Raw genomic sequence first — 21,989 nt, 5'->3', positions numbered from 1 at the left:
CCATAAAAGCCTTCACATGGTATGATTTCAGAAAAGAAATGAATACTCAGTACTAGGAATGATATTGATGAAGAAGGTAATAATTTCTTAAAGTATCTCAGTTTATAGCTAGATCTTTATTTTTGTTGCTCTCAGTATTCGTGGAATTAAAATGACAATACTCTCTAACACTGTGAGGAAATTCAACTTTCTCATGATTTAGTGGTGATTAGCGAGGTCAGTAATAAGATACATAGCATCTTTTATTCACCAAAATCATCAAATTCTCAGATGGCTACCATTACTTATCTTTCTTGGGGGTATTAAAATTTTCATTAACCTAATATTTCTGTGATCAGAACTACACTTTTAGTGTTTTTGAGACTTATTTGAAATGGAAAGATATTAGACTTATTAGCATGGGGGGGGGGGACCCTAATTGGTGGGAAAGCTTTCACTTTTAATTAGTTGGAGCCATATGGTTTGGATATATTTTCTTTGAATATAACTGAGAGATACTAGCTGAATATGGAAGGTTGGGATGCTAAGATTCTGTCCCTTTTAAATAATAAATCATAAATAGCAGCAATGCTTTTTTATAAAAATGCTCCTAGGGACCACTCTCAATGGATATTGAGATGAAAATGCCATTGGTTAAGTCAAATAGATATTCGTTGTATTTGTGTAGTGGCTGGGAGCACTTCTAAACTGTGAGACAAATGCAATTTATAGGTGTTCCCTGATTTTTCTTTATTTTTTTTTTCCTTTTTTCTGAGCAGTTAATACATTAGTCTATGTTTTGTTAACATCTGTTTCTTTAGCAATGGAATAATTGATATAAGATATTCCATAGAGAGCCCAACTTGATACTAAGCTATCTAGAGCTACTTGTTTTTTTTCTTTTTTGCAAAAAGATAATACAAATTAATCTTTAATATGAAGTCACTCCTATAATAGAAAAATGTTTTTTTATGGTATGGTTTTAAAATACATACTTACAAAAACTCCTGTTACTTTTCTATGTAATGCGTATCAGAATATAGAAGGCCTTGCCCTAGTCTCCTCATTTATACAGTTTCCCATCTAATGAAGATCTCGGCATCAAGGTGGTGATTATTAATGAATTTTCAAATCATAGGATCACTCAGCCCATTAATAAAAATGAGACGAGAAATTTCAGAAACAGAGACAACTCCCTCAACTGGAAGTAGGAGTTAGTTACATACAGTTTGGGAATAGAGAAAAATATTTTGTACTGGAAGAAAAATTGAGCATGAATCGTGAAATTAATTTAAAAATTACTCAAATATACAAATGCAGTAATTATTTGTTTTGAACAAATTACTGACTATTGATCTGTTTTTTGTTTTTTTTTTGTATGAAGGTCTCCTGATTTTCATGAAGAAATCAAGGTTAAACTCCCTGCTACTTTAACTGACCATCATCATTTGCTTTTTACTTTTTATCATGTTAGTTGTCAGCAAAAACAAAATACTCCTCTTGAAACTCCTGTTGGATATACAGTAAGTATATCTTTGTTTAATATTTAGCTTTTCAGTCTTAAAAGTAGTTTGAATACTTGAGATGTAATTGGTGTTCATTATTGTTGAGTATTCCCTATTTGATTCCCCATATTGGTTAGGAAGAGTCATCGTAATAAGAAAATACTCATTAATGCAATTAATTAACATGTGTAAACACTTAGGTGTTGGTCCTGATTATTATGTGTTTATCAAACAGTACAGTATAAATATATTAATTTTAAGGGTTCTTCAGAAGAGAATGGTTTCAGTGTAAAATGATTAAAAGAGACCCTTAGCTATTAAAGCTCTTGGCTTTCATTAAAAGCAATTAAAACTCTTGAGTATTATTTGAAAATCATTATGATTGAATTGCAAACGTAAACCTGAGGTGAAGGATATCATGATGTGCTATCACAACTTTGTCAGAAAAATCATGCTGCTACCCAAAAGAGAAAAATTAACAATTGACTCATTTTTTTGTCTATGAAATGGATTTTGCTAAATGTAACCAAATAAATTCATGCTTTTTAGTTTTGTTGTCAGCATTCATATTCAACCAAACCTTTCCCTGTATATACATTGACACTATTACCGCCATGTGTAATGGATTGACTTTGCGGCCTTTTTCTACTCCAGCTTTTTCTTGGATAGTAAGGACCTCTTTTGGCTTAAATATTGCGTAGTTAATTAGTAATAATGTTTTGGGAATGCTCCTTAATAAAAATATTGTCAGGGAAGCTTTTCTTTAGAGGAATCATGAAACCTATTATTACTTAATTAAATCCCCTTGGTGTTTGGCGGTGTGAGACAAATTTGGCTCATTACAAATTCTTAAAACAGATTTTCCAAGTACTTACTTTTGTAACAAATGTATGTAACTTAATATTGTTTCCTTTTTAATTAAAAGTGGATACCAATGCTTCAGAATGGACGATTAAAGACTGGGCAGTTTTGCCTACCAGTTTCACTGGAAAAACCACCACAAGCTTATTCTGTACTATCTCCTGAGGTCAGTATCTCTTATGGTGAAACTCTCCAGATGCAGTGAATGAGTTTTTTGCAGAAGTGTTTTTCTCAAACAAGATTTTGCTGTTCTATCTAGAAGTATGTAGATAATGAAGTAATAATATTATTTTGTACTATAGTTAAAATTACTCTATAGAATACTTAGAAGCTTTTAAAATAAGTATATTGATTTTAAAACCAAAATAATATGTGAAATATTAACTTAAAAGGCGAATCTGGAGAATTTTCATAACGTAACATAAGCTTTAAATAAGTAAGAACATTTCACTGAAAGTCTGGAGGAAAAAGAACAAACCAATTAATTTTTTAGAATCTTTTTGTAATTAATCATGTATGTGAAAAAAAGTTTTTAAAAATCATGTATGTGAAGATAAAGTAGCTACAAACTTGTAATACAAGAACCGTTAGCAACTGTGATGATGACATATGTAACTTAAACAAAAACATTGGAAAAATCTCAATCAAGAATCAGTAGCCACTACTCAAAAACCAAAGTCCTTTTTGGGAGAACTGTTACATGATGATTATTAATATGAGTGCCTTGAATGTAACTGTTGGTATACATTAGTCTGAAATATGTCTTGGGAATGTTCTCCTGGTAGCATTTATTTTCAGAATAGAACTCAAAAAGTATTCATAGGGGCGCCTGGGTGGCTTAGTCAGTTAAGCATCCGAACTTCAGCTCAGGTCATGATCTTATAGTTCGTGAGTTTGAGCCCCTCATAGGGCTCTGTGCTGACAGCTCAGAGTCTGGAGCCTGTTTCAGATTCTGTGTCTCCCTCTCTCTCTGCCCCTCCCCAACTCATGCTCTGTCTCTGTCTCTGTCAAAAATAAATAAAAACATTAAAAAAAATAAATACAAGTATTCACAAATACATTTGTATTGTTTTTGTTTAAAACACATACACACACACACACACACACACACACACACACACATAAAGACAACAGAAGGCTACTGCTCCGATCTCCTTTCTTACTATTCTTTGTCACTGACTCTGCCCCAGACAGAGAGCACAGTGCCTTGACTGTTCCTTCTATATGAAGAGCACATTCCCATTTCTGGCCCTTTGCACTTCCCTGTGCTGGTGGTGGTGTCCCATCTCCAGGCCAGCTTCTTCATTTCATCCAGACATCCACTCAAATCCCACCTCTTCAGAGAAGACGTCTCTGATCACTTTGTTTCAAATTGCAGCATCCAGCACTTTTTTATCCCTTTACTTTGATATGTCTTCATAATACTTATCATTGACTTTATACTTCTTATATCTTTATTTATTGTCTACAGAGTATAAATTCCAGGAAGTTAGGGACTTTGTCTTTCTTGTGCATTGCTGTATCTTCAAGTACTTAGAATAGTGCTTGGCTCATGATGGGCAGTCAATAAGTATTTTATTTTTTAATGTTCATTCATTTTTGAGTGAGAGAGAGAGAGAGAGAGAGGCAGAGAGGCAGGCAGAGCATGAGCAGGGAGGGGCAGAGACAGAGGGAGACACAGAATATGAAGCAAGCAGCCTCCAGACTCTGAGCTGTCAGCACAGAGCCCAACTCAGGGCTCAAACTCACAGACTGTGAGATCATGACCTGAGCCAAAGTCAGTTGCTTAACTGACTGAGCCACCCAAGCTCCCCAGTCAATAAGTATTTTTTAAATGAATGGATAAAGACAGTAGGAAAGAAATATGACTCCTTCCTTCCTCCTTGCCTTTCATCCCCTGCCAAATCTTTCATTCGATTTTCCAGGAACACATCTCCTCAGTAAAATAAGGTAGTCTTCTGCCAGGGGTAGCATTATATATTTCAAAAGGAAATATTTTAAAAGAAAATTGATTTTATGGAAATTATGCACTTATTCTTACTTGATTTGCAAATACAAGGTCAACTTTCTAAAGGGAGATTGATGATTTTCTTCTAGCTACTATGCTGTGTATGCTCATATATAACATAAAGAATATGGTCATGGTTTGGATTTAACGATAGACGTATAGCTGATTGATATGTGATTAAGTGATCAAAACTTTTGTATTTTTTAATTACAGCATTAAAAGAACAGTATAGGGGCACCTGGGTGGCTTAGTCGGTTAAGCGTCCAACTCTAGATTTCGGCTTAGGTCATGATCTCATGGTTTCATGTGTTTGAGCCCCGTGTGGACTCTGGGCTGACAGCATGGAGCCTGCTTCAGATTCTCCCTCTTTCTCTGCCCCTTCCCTGCTCACAGTGTCTCTGTCTCTCTCAAAATAAATAATCTTAAAAACAATTATAAAAACAAAAACAGTATATATTCTTAGCTTTATTATTACATTTAAAGAACAGTATAGGGGCGCCTGGGTGGCTCAGTCGGTTAAGCGTCCGACTTCGGCTCAGGTCATGATCTCATGGTCCGTGGGTTTGAGCCCCCACGTCAGGTTCTGTGCTGACAGCTCAGAGCCTGGAGCCCGTTTCAGATTCTGTGTCTCCCTCTCTCTCTGCCATTCCCCTGTTCATGCTCTGTCTCTCTCTGTCTCAAAAATAAATAAACATTAAAAAAATTAAAAAAAAAAAAGAACAGTATATATTGTTAGTTTTAGTGCTGAATTTAAACCAAGTGAGAGATCATTATTCAAACATTCAACTTTTACAATCTTGCCATTTGAAACTACATGGATGGAACTGGAGGGTATTATGCTAAGCGAAATTAGTCAGAAAGACAAATATCATATGACTTCACTCATATGAGGACTTTAAGACACAGAGGACTTTGAACACAAGGGAAGGGAAGCAAAAATAATATCAAAACAGGGAGGGGACAAAACATAAGAGACTCTTAAACATGGAGAACAGAGGGTTACTGAAGAGGGGGATGGGCTAAATGGGTAAGGGTCATTAAGGAATCTAGTTCTGAAATCATTGCTGGAGTATAGCTAACTAACTTGGATATAAATTTAAAAATAAATAAAAATAAAAAATAATTATACATAAAATAAACAAACATTCAGCTTTTACAGATCATTGCTTCATGCAATTCTGTTTTTTGTTTTTTGTTTTTTTTTTTTTAATTTTTTTTTTCAACGTTTATTTATTTTGGGGACAGAGAGAGACAGAGCATGAACGGGGAAGGGGCAGAGAGAGAGGGAGACACAGAATGGGAAGCAGGCTCCAGGCTCTGAGCCATCAGCCCAGAGCCTGACGCGGGGCTCGAACTCACGGACCGCGAGATCGTGACCTGGCTGAAGTCGGACGCCCAACCGACTGCGCCACCCAGGCGCCCCTGCTTCATGCAATTTTGTATCTACTTTCCTGGTTATGGTGGAGCTCTCTTTGATTCAGAAGGTCAGAGACCTTCCCAATATGTATTAACTTCAACTGGTTTTTGGGCCTTAGAATGTGAAGCTTGCCATCTAAGTTTACATAGTAATAAACAAATTTCTGTAACCAGCACACTATTACTTTATGATACTTGTCTCGATCATTTCCAATCATAAGGGGATCATTTTCTTTTTAAAATTGGGTAAAAAGGAAGGTAAACCTTTGTATGGCTTTGTTTCATATCATTTGGGTTTTAACCTGTTTTCCCCTTTGAATTTTCATGTTTTTTTCACTCTGAATCTGTAAGCGTTCTTCTCTGGCAGGACCACTGACTGCCTTTTATGTGAACAGTACTCCTAGAGTGATGTAGTATACAACTTGCACAAAAATCACAATGCTCTTGACTCCTGCTGTTAGTTGATGAATCCTAAATCTGCATCTCTGCTCATCCATTTTTATTTGTCTAGTAAGTTAAAACGCTTATTGATACCTTTGCCAGGATATCTCAAACATAAAATGTCCAAAATTGCACTCATTTTTGTTGAATACTGTAGGAATCATGTTGAGAGAAAAGCCTAATCAATGAATGTGTTTCAACAGTGTTTGTTAATGGTATTCTGGAGAATTTACCTCAGTTTGGTGTCATCAGGTTTCAGGATCAGTATTTATTGAGGTCTAGATAACAAATTCATGCTTATAAAATTCATCGATTGATGCATGGCAATCTGTCACCAGATTTTTCTGTCCATGGGACTGTCGTACTCATCCTGGGGCACTCATAATCACCTGGACTTTTAAGACTTGGTTGAGGGGAACCTGGGTGGCTTAGTCGGTTGAGCATCTGACTCTTGATTTCAGCTTAAGTCAGGATCTCATGGTCTTGAAATCAAGCCCCTTGTGGGGCTCCGTGCTGGCCCTGGAGCCTGTTTGAGATTCTCTTTCTTGCTCTCCCTGTGCCCTTCCCTCTCTCCCTGTCTCTCTCTCTCTCTCTCTCTCTCTCTCTCTCAAAAAAAAAAAAAAAGGTTTATTTGATTATTTTTGCCTGAAATATGTCACAATGAAACAATAAACATACCCTTTAAAAATCTCATGAATTATATGTCTGAGTATTTAACTTACAAATATATTTGTGTAGGTATGCAAAGATCAACATAAGGGATGTTTTAAAACTCAGCAGTGTTTACACATATATGTGTAGTTAGGCTTTTCAATTTATTGGTTTTTTATTTAATAAAATAATAAACACTCATGAATCCACTACCTAATCCAGAGCTAGAACAGTGATAATAATTCACATCATTTATGTGCTTGTCCCCTATTCCACATAAGAATAACCTGTAATTATAAAAATACTACTCTTTAAAAAAACTGTGGTAAAATATACATAAAAAGTTACCATTTTAACCATTTTTTTTAAAGTGCATTCATGTTGTTTTGTAAACTAGCCTCTTTTTCTTTTTTTTTTTTAAGTTTATTTATTTGTTTTGAGAGAGAAAGAGAGCACATGCTGGGGAGGGGCAGAGAGAGGGAGGGACCGAATCCCAAGCAGGCCCCTGCACCGTCATTGCAGAGTCCTGTGCGGGGCTTGAAATTACAAACTGTGAGATCATGACCTGAGCCAAGCTCAAGAGTTGAACACTTAACTGACTGTGCCACCCAGGCACCCCTGAAAACTGGCCTCTTAAAAACAACTTTTTTTTGAGAGTGAGAGAGTGCAAGTACACAAGTGGAGGAGGGGCAGAGGGAGAGGAAGAGAGAGAATCTCAAGCAGGCTCCTTGCCCAGCTTAGAGCCCAGTGCAGGCTTGAAGTCCCAAACCGTGAGATCATGACCTGAGCCAAAATCAAGAGTCAGACGCTTAACTGACTGAATCACCCAGGCACCCCTTAAAACTGCTTTTAAAAAAATGTTTACTTATTTATTTTGAGAGAGAGTGTATGTGAGCATTGGAGGGGCAGAGAGAGAGGTAGAGAGAGAGAGAGAGAGAGAGAGAGAGAGAGAGAGAGAGAGAGAGAGTCAGTCCCAAGCAGGCTCCATACTCAGTGCAGAGCCTAACACAGGGCTCAGTCCCAAGGCCATGAGTGAGATCATGACCTGACCTGAAATCAAGAATCAGACACTTAACTGACTGAGCTGCCCAGGCACCCCTTAAACCTACTTTATAACTGAGGTGTATGTGTATTTAGAGAATACGTTTTACTTTGCTTATATTTTGAATTTAATGAAAAGGTTATTATGCTGTATAGAATCCTCTGGAACTTGCTTTTTTCATTCAGCATGATATTGCCAAGCTTTAGTGTTTCTTTATGATCATATATGATGTTTATATATTTTGCTGGCATTTCACTGTACTTAGAATATAATCTAGATTTGTATTCCATGACCTCCAAATCTCTGAATGATCTGAGCTTTTCTGTCTCTTTAACATCATCTTCTACCATCACTGAGCCCCTTCTTCTGTACTTATACCTTCTTCCAAATATTTTCCTGCTTCTAGGCCTTTGAATTTTCTCTTTAGTCTTCCTGAATTTCACATGGCTGGATTCTCTTCATTATCTGAATTTTATATAAAATAGCACTTCCTCAGAGAGGTCTGACTCCATGAATTTCCAGCCCTTTCCTCCACCACACTGTTGATACACTCCATCATTTTTAATACGGTTTTGTTTACTTAATACTTACCACTATCTGAAATTACCTTATTTATTTCCTTATTTTTCTCTATAAGAAATGGTGGGTAAGCTCCCTGAGAGCAGACATGTTTACAATGGAACTCTAGTACCCAGAAAACTGTGTAGAGACTTCAGTAAATATGTGTTGTTTGAATTCAGTATAAAAAAGTTGCAGGATTGTTGTTATTAGCAAAAACTAAAAAATGGAAATTTTGTTGAGACCAAAGTTTCCCGAAGTGAGTAGTCATTTGGCAGTGATGAATATCTGCCGTATTCTTTCCCCCACAGAAACATTGGCCATTTCTTTGAATCTTCCTCATCCCACTCCCCCACAGGGGTAGGACAGGCATTTCACTGGCATGTGGAGAGAGAGGGCTCTGGGCTGTGAAATACAAACCCATTTGCCAGATCCAGCCATAGTCACTCCCATTCCAAAGCCTGAGTGCCATTTTGCAGTGAACCACCACCGACATGCAGTAAAGGATATATATAACCTAGCAAACTTTTATTTTTTTACTTTAAAAAAAATTTTTTTTTTTAATGTTTATTTATTTTTGAGAGACAGAGAGACAGAGCATGAGCGGGGGAGGGGCAGAGAGAGAGGGAGACACAGAATCCGAAGCAGGCTCCAGGCTCTGAGCTGTCAGCACAGAGCCCGACGCGGGGCTCAAACCCACAAACCGCGAGACCACAACCTGAGCCGAAGCCGGACGCTTAACCGACTGAGCCACCCAGGCGCCCCCCCTAGCAAACTTCTAAAAAAGTATTTTTAATATCTCATTTGCCCGAGTTCCCTGGGTATCTCTAACCTAGGTTAGAGATTGACTAAATCTGTGACATCCTGAGTAACTCATTAGTTTTAACTACATTAGTTGAATGCGCTTGATACATCTGTGTCCTCATTTTTACAAAGAGCACACCAGGTTGTATCAGGCATTGTCAGGACATGACATGTCAGCAGAGATGTATTTAACTATTAACATGGAGGTAGACAGTGTATGACTGTGTAATATTTTTAATAAATATGTTTCTTTCTGAAAAGAAGGAAAAAAATTATAGGACTATTAGTATCAGCAAAAATGAAAGTTACATGGATCACCGAAGAGTTTGGTATCTTTTTTGAGAGTGGGGGGCAGAAGGAGAGGAAGAGAGAGAATCTTAAGCAGGCCCACAACCAGTGCAGAACCTGACTTAGGGCTTGATCCCATGAATGTGAGATCATAATCTGAGCTGAAATCAAGAGTCAGATGTTCAACCAACTGAGCCACTCAGGTGCCCCAAGAGTTTAATATTTAATTAAATTTTTGTACATCCATACAATGGCGCAGTAGTTAAGAAGAGTAATATGGATTTCAATATCCCAATAGGATGTTTATAATACAAATGTAAAAACAAACAGTATAATGACAACCAAACTCACATATCAGATACACATCAGTAATTGTGCGGGAAATAATTTGGAAAATACATATCAAGTTTACCAAGGTTAACTTTCAAAGGGGTAAGGGATTGTGGAAGTTTTTATTGTTGTTTTAAATTTCATATACTTTTGAAAGGTAATATATAGTTATTTTCAGGATTTCATTCTGGCCTCACCATTTATTAGTTGTGTAACCTCAGTTAAGTTTCTTAATCTCTCTGTTATGGACTGAATTATGTCTCCCCATTCCCCACCTCATCTTCCCACTGCAAGCCCCAAATTCATATGTAACCCCCAAATTCATATACAACCCCAATGTGATAGGTTTTGTAGATGAGACCGATGGGAGGTAATTAGGTTTAGATGAGTTTTAGATGAGGTCATGAGGGTGGGCCTCATGATTAGTGCCTTAAAAAGAAGAGACATCAGAATACTCTTTCTTTTGGCTATGTGAGGACACAGTGAGAAGGTGGCCGTCTGGAAGCTTGGAAGGGGTTTTCACCAGAAACTGACCATGTTGCACCTTGATTTTGGGCTTCTAGTCTCCAGATTGTGAGAAAATAACTTGTTTTAGCCACACCAATGTATGATCTTTTGTTATGGCAGACTGAGCCGACTAAATATTCTCTGTGCCTGAATTTTCTTATCTGTAAGTTGAGAATAATTAATGCTTATAATAAAGGGCTATGTTGATGATAGTAGTCTGTAGAACATTTAGAATGGTGTCACATCAAAAGTGTTAAAGCAGTGTTTGCTACTGTTATGGGATTCCTATTTGCTGCACTGCTTGTAAGAGTTTTAAGACAGCAGTTCTTACTTCACATGCATCAAAATCACCTGGAGAGTTTGTTGTAACACCAACTGTTAAACCTTACCCCACAGTTTCTGATGCAGGAGGTCTGGGTTGGCGCTTGATTATTTACATTTCTGACAAGTGCCCAGGTAATATTCATGCTGTTCATGCTCAGATCAGACTTTAAGAACCACTATTTTTAAAGCAGTATATGTTCACATTTTATTTGTGTATTCTATGTTTTTAAGCTGAAAGCAAATGTTTTGGGTTGAAAGAGCTAGTACTAATTTTTGGCTTTGAGCAGTTCCAGTTTACCTTACCATCTTTCTTTGGCAAAAGTTCCAAAACCTGTGTTACTTACCTCAGTAGAGACATTGCATTTCTTACCTACATAATGTTGAATTTTGTAAGAGGACCGATTTTAATTGGTTTTCGTTTCTACACATAGTAAAAAAAAAATGCAACCATGGGAAAGAATCTCTAAAACATTTTTTCCCCTAAGACTTTCTATTTTTGGTCATTTATTTCAAAGATATTTGTAATTCCTTGTTACAGCTTTTTATTTTCTAATGATGACTGCTTTAACATCCTTGTCAAATCTGTCCAGCCTGTGTCATCTTAGTGTTTGTTGATTGCCTTTTCTCATTTGAGATTTTTCTGGTTCTTGGTATGATGCGAGGTTTTTTATTCTAACCTGGATATCTTGGGTATTATTGTGATCTCAGATCTTATTTAAGCCTTCTGTTTTAGCAGTAGGGGGAGGCGCTATTGCCACATTCATGCCACAGGTAAAAGTCCACATTCCTCACTTTGCAGTGGGTTGAGGATGCTTATTGGATAGAGGTAGGATTTCAGGTTCCCCACTAGACCTGCGCAGATACCTCTCTATGCGAGGAGGAAGGGCACCTTGGTACTGCTCCTTCCTTGCTTGGATTCCACTGACACCCATTTGGAGGTGGTACTTGTTACCACCGGGCTGAGACTGGGCTTTCCATCTCCGTCTTTTCTAATACCACCCAATGTGTTAGGGGAATCTGGGCACCTCATTACAGTCAGCCGAGGGTGGATGGACACCTGAGCTCTCTACTCAGCCTGTGGCGGCGGAGGGCGGGGTTGGAGGCTGTGGGGCTGCAACTTGTTTCCATGTGTTTGGCCAGAGTAGGGCAATTATTGGCTTTGATTAGAGAGAGCAGGCTCTTCTTGAAGCTTGTTTTTCTCTGCTTCTTTCGGCATTTCCAGGTTGCCATCTTCTCTAGGGGCTAGTCCAGGATCTGTGAAGCAATAGTAAAACCAAGGAAACACTACTTTCTATTTCCTCACATCCTGAGGTCACTAGCCATTTGCATTATCTCCACCTTTCAGTGTTTTGTGTATCATGTTCAGGGTTTTTTAGCTGTACTTAGCAGGAGGAATAGAGAGAAGTAATGTACTGACTGTCTTTTTGAAAATACTTTTTATGATCTAATTTAAATTAACATTCCTAGCAATTTACATCAAAAGAAAAGTTTTCTATTCCTTACAACAATTTTGTTGCTGTAAATATTTTACAGCTCCATTAAAACAAAATAGTCGTTTTCGTAAGAAAAAAAACAGAATATTACAAACCATTAAAATATTGTAGATATGAATTTATTGACATGAAAAGTGATTCACAATGTGATATTTGAAAAATAGGTTTAAAATAATGTTTTATATTCTATATTATGCATTACATATTGTACATATTTATGCAAAGGTAGGGTGTATATAAATATATGCACAGAGGAAGATTTAGAATGATATAAAAGGATATATCTTTGGGAAGATAGCATTTTGAGTGCATATTTTCTGCTTTTTTGCTCCTTGAGTCTTTTAATTCTCTTGTAGAAAACATAATTTTGTAATAAGAACAAAATGTAAGTTTTACATTTATTTACAGTGCGTAAAAATATATTTCCGTGATATTTTTTTTCTCATTGAGGTGTTACAATTTTTGTTTTCAGAATATCTTATCAACTTAAGTATCTGTGATCATTAAATTTAATATCTTACAGGTTCCTCTACCTGGCATGAAATGGGTAGATAATCACAAAGGTGTTTTTAATGTGGAAGTTGTTGCTGTTTCATCTATCCATACACAAGTAAGTTTTAATAATTTATATGATCAATTTTCACTTGAAGAATATATTATCTAGTACTTAAGTCAGTTTTAGTACAGTTATCTGTTGTAAGAATTATGGGACTATATATCAGGAATGTATAGATTTAGAAGTTAACTTTTTTTTTTTTTATAAAAGTCTTTTTTTTTTTTTTTCCCAACGTTTATTTATTTTTGGGACAGAGAGAGACAGAGCATGAATGGGGGAGGGGCAGAGAGAGAGGGAGACACAGAATCGGAAACAGGCTCCAGGCTCTGAGCCATCAGCCCAGAGCCTGACGCGGGGCTCGAACTCACGGACCGCGAGATCGTGACCTGGCTGAAGTCGGACGCTTAACTGACTGCGCCACCCAGACGCCCCTAGAAGTTAACTTTTTAAAGGAATCAACAAAATGTCATTTAATATCAACACAAGCAAAATTTTTGCTTTTCAAAATGTCATCAACTTCATTTTGAACAATTAAGTGACTTTTTTTGTTAAGTTTCTGGTGTGTTGCAGAATTAGAGTTGAAAAACCATCATCCAACTCATTTTATTCCTCATAGACTCAGATAATTTAAGAGAAAGGGTTCTTAGGGATCATTTGCTCCATATTCCTCACTATAGATCTGAAATATACCAGGCTTTTCTCAAAGTCTGGTATGTTTACTCTTTCTCTAGCTGGAATACTTTGCTCCTGACATGCACTTCTTTTCAACAAGGCTTCCGCTTACCTTAGGCCTTTTCTGGAGACTTTTAAACATAGCAGCACCATCATTCCATATCGTCTTCACCTGCACTTGCTACTGCTTCTGGCTCTTACCTGTACTCTCTTGCACTTTTGCTTTCTTTCCTGTGTGTGTGTGTGTGTGTGTGTGTGTGTGTGTGTGTGTGTGGTACGTGTGTATGTATGTATACATACTTATGCATTTATTTATTGTTTCTTTCCCCATTAGGCTGTAAGCTCCATAAAGTCGGGGATGTTGTTACCTGTCAAGGAAAGAAACTTTCCTTCAAAGACCTTACAGTATAATAGGGGAAAATGTAAAAATAATTACAGTACAATAAAATTTATGACTGTGTTAGATATATGAACGAAATCCTTTCAAGAGGAGAGTTGTCTGTTCTGCTGGGAACTGAGATACTGTATTGATAAGTAGGCATTTACCATACAGAGAGAGAGTGGGCTACTCAGTTGATAAAAAGCATGTGCAAAGAGATAGTAGTTTATTCAAGGACAGGCAAGTAATCTGGTGTGAATGTAATTTATAGTGCATGGGAAATCGTGATAGGTGAGAATAGAAGACTAGGCTAGTTACAGATTGTGAAGGACTTTTAATGCTATAGAGTTGAGGGTCTAGGTAGATGGTGATTTCTAACCTAAATAGGAAACATCAGAGAAGTAAATTTGGTAGCATGCTAAGAGAAATTTGGGAGATAATCAAGATGCTTCTGGAGCTATAGTGAATTTATTTTTGAGCCTGTTGAGTTTGAAGTGCCTATGTACTTCAGATAAAAATATCCCAAGGCAGTTGTAATTAAGTTCGAGTTTAGCATTGGAGGTGACAGAATAAATGTGATAGCTGGAACTATACTGGTGAGTGTTTTTCCAGGGAGAAAATGTAAGAGTGAGAAGAGGCAAGTGTTGAAAATGGAATCCAACTTGAAAAGGGAGGGGGGTGGTACATGGGGATTTCCAAGGCCACTTTCAAGTTCGGTGATTTTCTAGCAGAACTCACAGGACCCAGCATATAGCCATATTCATAGCTATGATTTATTTTAGTGAAAGATACAAAATAAAATCAGCTAAGGGAAAAGAGGAAAGTTCAGAGGAAAGTTCAAGTTCAGAGGAAACAAAGCACAAGCTTCCAAGAGTCCTTTCCCAGTGGTCACATAAGGGGTGAGTTGAAACAGCACATTTGAAATGTATACCAGGGAAGCTCATTCATTAGAGACTTAGTTCCCAGGGTTTTTACTGTAAGCTTGTAACATAGGCACCCGCTGGCTATCACATACCAGAATTCTTGATTACCATAAGGAAAACACATTTTCAGCATAAACCATATTGTCTGCCCAAACAATTTAGGTATGGTGAGCCATCATCCCCTAACAGTTGGAACTCTCTTGAAATCCAAGTTCTGAGATGCCAGGCAAGAGCCACTGTGTAAGCTGTCCTTTCAAATGGTAGCAGTCTTAACCTTGCTAGTGAACTCTTTTCTGCAGTGAAATTGGGAAAAATAAGACAAGAGCATTTCTTTTTTTTTTTTTATTTTTTTTAACGTTTATTTATTTTTGAGACAGACAGAGCATGAACAGGGAGGGTAGAGAGAGAGGGAGACACAGAATCTGAAACGGGCTCCAGGTGAGCTGTCAGCACAGAGCCTGACGCGGGGCTAGAACTCACGGACCATGAGATCATGACCTGAGCCGAAGTCGGACGCTTAACCTATCAAGCCACCCAGGCGCCCCAAGACAGAGCATTTCTATATTAAGTTTTAAAACAACAACAAAAAACGGTAGTAGATAGGTTTTATTTAGCAGTATACAGGTAGAACCCAGTAAAAGAATGGCTCCAGGAGAATTTATCCTTTTCTGATACTGGATATGTTCTATGTTTCCTATAGTCCTTACTGTTTTGATAATGATTAAGATTGGTGTTCTAGTATACTGTTGAAATATATTCTTTCCCTTAATAGTATCCTAGTAAGTATAAAAATACAGTATTTTTCATGTTTTTTAAAGTCCTATAATCATTATTAGTTTTCTCCTTTTAGAGTTGATAGCGTATTTATCTTTAACTCCTACCTTTGTTTTTTGGAGGCAGATACATGTGTTGTCTTAAGTGACAAAGAAGGATTTTAGGCAAAATATATAGATGATTTAGAATCTATAGAATGTAGGGGAAGATAAAATGGAAGTATCTACTTTGTGGCATTCGGCATTCACAGTCCTGATGACTAATACTCAAGATTTTATAAATGTTTGTAATTCTGTAAGTTTCATCATGTATTATCTTTTTTAAAGGATCAATTGAAGACAATAATGTTTCTTATGTTGTTTTTTTTAAAAAAAAAATGTCTAATTTTGAGAGAGCAGAGATGAGCAGGGGAGGGACAGAGAGAGGGGGAGACAGAGAATCCCAAACAGCCTGCATGGTTTCAGCGCAGAGCTCAACGCAGGGCTTAAACTCATGAACTGTGAAATCATGACCCAAAACTGAAAGTTGGAAGCTTGACTGACTGAGCCACCCAGGTGCCCTTCTTCGGATGTTTTCATACTTTTTTTTTTTTCCAATACATGAAGTTTATTGTCAAATTGGTTTCCATACAACAGCCAGTGCTCATCCCAAAAGGTGCCCTCCTCAATACCCATCACCCACCCTCCCCTCCCTCCCACCCCCATCAACCCTCAGTTTGTTCTTAGTTTTTTAAAAAAAAATTTTTTTTTCCAACGTTTATTTATTTTTGGGACAGAGAGAGACAGAGCATGAACGGGCGAGGGGCAGAGAGAGAGGGAGACACAGAATCGGAAACAGGCTCCAGGCTCTGAGCCATCAGCCCAGAGCCCGACGCGGGGCTCGAACTCACGGACTGCGAGATCGTGACCTGGCTGAAGTCGGACGCTTAACCGACTGCGCCACCCAGGCACCCCTGTTCTTAGTTTTTAAGAGTCTCTTATGCTTTGGCTCTCTCCCACTCTAACCTCCTTTTTTTTTTTTTTTTCCCCTTCCCCTCCCCCATGGTCTTCTGTTAAGTTTCTCAGGATCCACCTAAGAGTGAAAACATATGATATCTGTCTTTCTCTGTATGGCTTATTTCACTTAGCATAACACTCTCCAGTTCGGATGTTTTCATACTTTGCTTATAGCTTTGTGAAATGTACTGGAGAAATATATAGTTAGAACTCAGTAATTTTTTATTTAAAACATACATATCAAAATAGAACAATATTAGAACTATAAATGTGAATGAAGATTTTCGGCATTACTGTCTTCAAATTTATTTTCATTGTTAACTAAGTAAAAGTCTTCCCAGAGTTCCCACAGACTTTTGCTCACATCTCTTGGTCAGAACTGTACACATGGTTATGACGAGGCATAAAGCAGCTGAGAGAGCAAGCGCCTACCCTGGGACTGGGCACATGATAACTTTAAATAAGACTGTAGTTCTGTTAGTGTAGAAGGAGGTTAAATAATAGCAGTCAGGATTTAGTCAGGAGATGGAAGCTGCCATTAATTTGAATGGGGACAATTTATATATAAATAATTGTTACCTGGGTTAAAGGTGATTCATTTCTAATGGGGTAAAAGAAAATTCTGTGATTGTAATGGAGATAGCAGTTGTAGAAAGTGATAAGGAAGGAACTTAGAAACCTGGAGGAGGATCCTGAAGGCTGAGAATCAGACCCCTAAGGAGGGAACACTACTGCTGCAGGAACACATTGCCTGCCTTGCTGTGGTGTGGAGGGCACCTGCTGAGGAGCAAAATGAGCCAAATTGGCTGTTGTGAATGCTGCTGCCATGTCCCTCACCTCTGAGCCCCAGCATTCACATCTGCTAGCCGCTGTCAGGAAACAAACTGGAGGAAGGAAGGCTGTTTCCTGCACCCTGTATTGTCAGAGCCAGACCACAGGCCAGCTGGCAAAGGAGAAACACAGTTTGAAGGGTCTAGCTCCACTGTTACAAAACGTGGCAAAGATGGTGGGTTTGGATGGAGCTGAGAGATAATATATTAATAATGGGCACAGGCCATGCACTAACAGAGCTGCACAATAATTAAGTTCTAAAACAATTAGGCAGATTCACATTGGGGGAAAAACTACTTAATTCATATCAGAGTTCTTGAGTACTCAATAGTGTTTGAAATGGCCACTTTACAATGATAAATGAGAACAGAGGTAGCATTTAATTGGAAACAATGTCCATATATACTTGTGTACTTTTTGTATTACTGATTAATATGAGCTATTTTATTTTAGTGGTCCAAAGTTTGGGGAATATCCAGTTATAGTGCTTTTGTTCATTCTTTGTTTTAGGATCCTTATCTTGACAAGTTTTTTGCTCTGGTTAATGCTCTGGACGAACACATGTTCCCAGTCCGAATTGGAGACATGCGAATCATGGAAAATAACTTAGAAAATGAACTGAAGAGCAGTATTTCAGCACTGAATTCATCTCAGTTGGAACCAGTGGTCCGATTTCTTCATCTTCTGCTTGATAAACTGATACTTTTAGTTGTTAGACCTCCTGTCATTGCTGGCCAAATAGGTAATTGACTTATGTTTGGGGAATTATGAAATTTATAATTGTACATTTCTAACTTTTGCAGAAATAGAACCATGATTTACTGTTGTTATCTGTAATGACTGTGTTTGATTTGGGGGAGGAAAAGATGGGGTGTTATTGTTTCTCATGCCAGAAAAGAGCTTTCTTTTTGTTTCCATAAAATGTGCCATATTCACCTCAACTCAGATTATGGAAACAAATTCATTTATTTATTCATTCAGCAAATATTAAGCATTTACTATGTGCCAGATGCTGACAGGTTGTATCCAAGGCTTATTATTTCCTGATTTTAAGGATCTCACAGACCAGTTTGGAAAACAGGCAACTAGATAAATGATTTTGCATTTTACATGATATGTGCTCTATGTAGCCTACATTTTGACTCATTTGCTATCTTCTATTTAAAAATAGCTTTTTTCATCAACTCAAAATCTCTATATTCTCATTTTCTTCTGTGTTGTTTTGGAATTAGAGGTACTCCTGTTTCCCACTCTTCTTCCAAGAGTTATTCCTCTGCTTGTGCTAAGAGCTTCCACCCAAATCCTGCAGAGTCGTTGAGCTTGTAAGAAATTTCAGCTAACGGGTTATAAAAATTTTGTGTTAACTGGTTGCACAACGGAGAGGAATGTTCAGCAACTTGGGATTTTTTATCTTAGGGCAGACTTGTCAGTAGAGGTGATTCTTGGGTCAAACATTTTAAAGATGAGTAGGAGTCTGACAGTTAAATAACTAGTCCAGGGAGATGAAATAGTATGTGCATGGTATACAGGCAAATAAACTGGGAAATTTGGGGGGAATTGTAAGTAGTCACAAATTGGAGGGTTGGTGATTGGAAATGATATTGGTGGTGAGAGAGAGGAGATGGGCTCTTCATGATGACACTTAGGGAACCGGGACTATTATTCTATAAGAAATCAATAGCTTTTGAAAGGTCTGGTCTTAATTAGGGAAGTAATGTGACCCAGTTTGACTGTCACAAAGATGAGTGTGCTGCATGGAGATGGGTTCAAAGTGGGAAATCTGGAGACAGGAAGGCAAATTAGGAATCTGAATCTTACAGAATTTCATACAAAAAACTCTGAAGTCCTGCCAAAAAACAGGTGACAGTGAGATGAAGAAGAGGGGTAGGTCAAGAAATACTGAAGAGCAATTGTACAGAGTACTGTCAAAGGAGTCGTTCAAGATTTTAAGAAAAAAAATTAGCATTGTTCATTTTTGTAGATTATGTAAGTAATGTAATAATGATGGCACTAGTAACATACATTTGCCCAGCACTAGTTATATGCCAACAGTAGTACTGTGTGCTTTATTTATATTAATGTATGCATTCCTCACAACTCTGTGTCTAGGCATTAGTACCACTATTGTACAAGTGAGTAGAGTAATGAGCACAACGCTTGAAAATTTGCTAAGGATTCAAACCCAGGCAACTGACTCCAGAGTCCCAGTCTTATCTACTAAAGAAGTGTCCACTGGTGAAATTGACAAGAATAGTTGTAGTCAAATAGTGGAAGTGGAGACCAGATTACAGAGAATTAAGTCGTGCATTGTACATGATGAAAGGAATATAAGAGGGGCGCCTGGGTGGCGCAGTCGGTTAAGCGTCCGACTTCAGCCAGGTCACGATCTCGCGGTCCGGGAGTTCAAGCCCCGCGTCGGGCTCTGGGCTGATGGCTCAGAGCCTGGAGCCTGTTTCCAATTCTGTGTCTCCCTCTCTCTCTGCCCCTCCCCCGTTCGTGCTCTGTCTCTCTCTGTCCCAAAAATAAATAAACGTTGAAAAAAAAAATTAAAAAAAAAAAAAGAAAGGAATATAAGAGTATACACTACTCTTCAAAGAAATTCAGTTAGAAGAGGAACCAGGGTTGATTACAGCATAAAGATGGAGAAGTTTGAGCATGTTTATGTGCTTTGTGAAACTAGTGGAGTGCAGAGAAAAATAAGATGTAGAGGTGCTAAAAGGTTTAATTAATGAAGCAAGTCTGTAGGACACAAGTGAAAGTGGAGAGATCATTCTTCTGTATAGGAGAGGAGCACTATTCCTTTTGGAAGGGAAATAAAAATGGTTTCAGATTTGGGTAGTAAAAAGTTGAGGACTTGATAAATTTGTACTGTGAGATAAAAAAAAAAAAAAAAAAAAACAAAACACAAGATTTCCTGAGAAGGGAGGAAAGTGAACCTGAGTTTTGAGAAGGATTCTGATGGTTTGGAATAGCTACTGTGAGGAAAAGGAAAAGGAATTAAGTAGAACACAGGTAAAATTTCCATAGCCCACTTAGGCCTCTGTGTCTCTAGTTCCTTTTCTAGTTCCATATATATATATATATATATACATATATATATATATATGTATATATATATATATATATTAGTTCCTAAATGACCACTTTACTGGATTATTCCACTTTTAGGAAAATTTAGGCCTCATTTCTGTTCATAATTTCCTGTCTTGATTAAATAAATCCTAGATTCTGAGGCTTCATTGCTCAAAATGGCTGTTTGTTTTATCCATTTATTCAGTGTGCTACCAGAATTTTCCAACTTTTGCAAAATTCTTGTTACTTACTAACTTGAATGACTGGGTAGGTATTGCTTAGCCTGGTATTTAAAATGCTATACAGTCTTACCTCACCTTTTTTTCTAGCCACCTAGTCCTTCTACTGACTCACTCATGTCAGTCAAATAGCTAATTCACTATTCTCTTATGATTTGAAGTTATTTTTAATAATCCACTTTCATTGTTAATTTTTTAAAAACAAAAGTAACATCTGCTCATTGTATGTTAATTTAGGTTTTCAGAGTCCCCTTTAAAACAAGAAGTGACTTTTCGAAGGTGATACACAAGATAGAATTTTTTTTCTTATGTGCTTTGTATTATTTTACAAAATAATTTCTGTTGGTTGATGTTTCTTTTTTTTGGACTACGCAAACCCATCCAGTGTTCATGTTAAATTAGTAAAATTAGTGTTTTAAAATCTTTAGAAAAGGAATTTTGCTTCAGCTAATAAATACATCATTAAAATCAACATCAAATATCATCTTTATCCTCTTACCATGTATAATCACTATACTTAACACATACAGAGATGACAAAACCTTGATCTTTTTGGAATTTGCAGTTTAAAAAAGTTAACACAAAAATATTTTCCTCCTTCTTAAAAGTTAATCTAGGTCAAGCATCTTTTGAAGCCATGGCATCAATTATTAATCGGCTTCACAAAAACTTGGAAGGAAATCATGACCAGCATGGCAGGAACAGCCTTCTCGCATCATACATCTATTATGTTTTTCGCCTACCGAATACTTATCCTAATTCCCCATCACCAGGTATTTTATTCTTTTTATTTGAAACTGTCTTGCATAGATTGTATGTTCATGGCAAGTCTGAAATAATCCAGTAGTCATAGTGGGATGCATTCATTCAACAGTAGACATTTATTGAGTGCTTGCTAAGTGGCATGGACTATGCTAGGTGCTGGAGTTAAATGGATAACTAGCTTACATATTCAGGCATCATTATTTATACAGCTTCCTTTAATTTGAATGAGAGCTTGGTTGACTTAATTCTTGGAAATGAATCTTGAAAATTAGTTCTGTTTCTCTGGAAGCATTTTATCCTTCTCTGTTATGGTAAGATAAATGGACTGTTATTTTGTCATCTGGAATGCTGGACACTGAAGAAGAAATAGGATGGTGTAGTAGTACCCTGATAACCATGTGAAGCCTACAATAATATAAAAGATTATTCCCTATAAAAGTCCTGATCTCTTCATGGCAAATAAAATATATAGCCTTTCTGAATATCAGGACCCAAAGTGGTTACTTGCTTTTTGTATGACATTGGTTGTGGGGGGGGGGGGGGGTGGTGATAATATAAAATTGAAATAGTGGCAGT

At 37.3% G+C, this 21,989-nt stretch overlaps 1 protein-coding gene across 10 annotated transcripts in view; it reads left to right on the top strand.

Moving 5' to 3' along the window:
- DOCK7 (dedicator of cytokinesis 7) overlaps positions 1-21,989 on the top strand; it is a 231,470-nt gene that overhangs the window by 123,944 nt on the left and 85,537 nt on the right. For all 10 annotated transcript variants that reach the window (XM_040470459.1, XM_040470458.1, XM_040470457.1 and 7 more), the window contains exons 17-21: positions 1,364-1,502; positions 2,410-2,511; positions 12,731-12,817; positions 17,848-18,079; positions 21,257-21,421. In XM_040470459.1, coding sequence (XP_040326393.1) covers positions 1,364-1,502; positions 2,410-2,511; positions 12,731-12,817; positions 17,848-18,079; positions 21,257-21,421 — 725 coding nt within the window. The remainder of the gene's footprint in view (positions 1-1,363; positions 1,503-2,409; positions 2,512-12,730; positions 12,818-17,847; positions 18,080-21,256; positions 21,422-21,989) is intronic.

Source organism: Herpailurus yagouaroundi, unplaced genomic scaffold (genome assembly GCF_014898765.1).
Source record: "Herpailurus yagouaroundi ecotype Mexico unplaced genomic scaffold, PumYag 77, whole genome shotgun sequence".
Lineage (NCBI taxonomy): Eukaryota > Metazoa > Chordata > Mammalia > Carnivora > Felidae > Herpailurus > Herpailurus yagouaroundi.
This window is presented reverse-complemented; position numbering and strand designations above follow the sequence as displayed.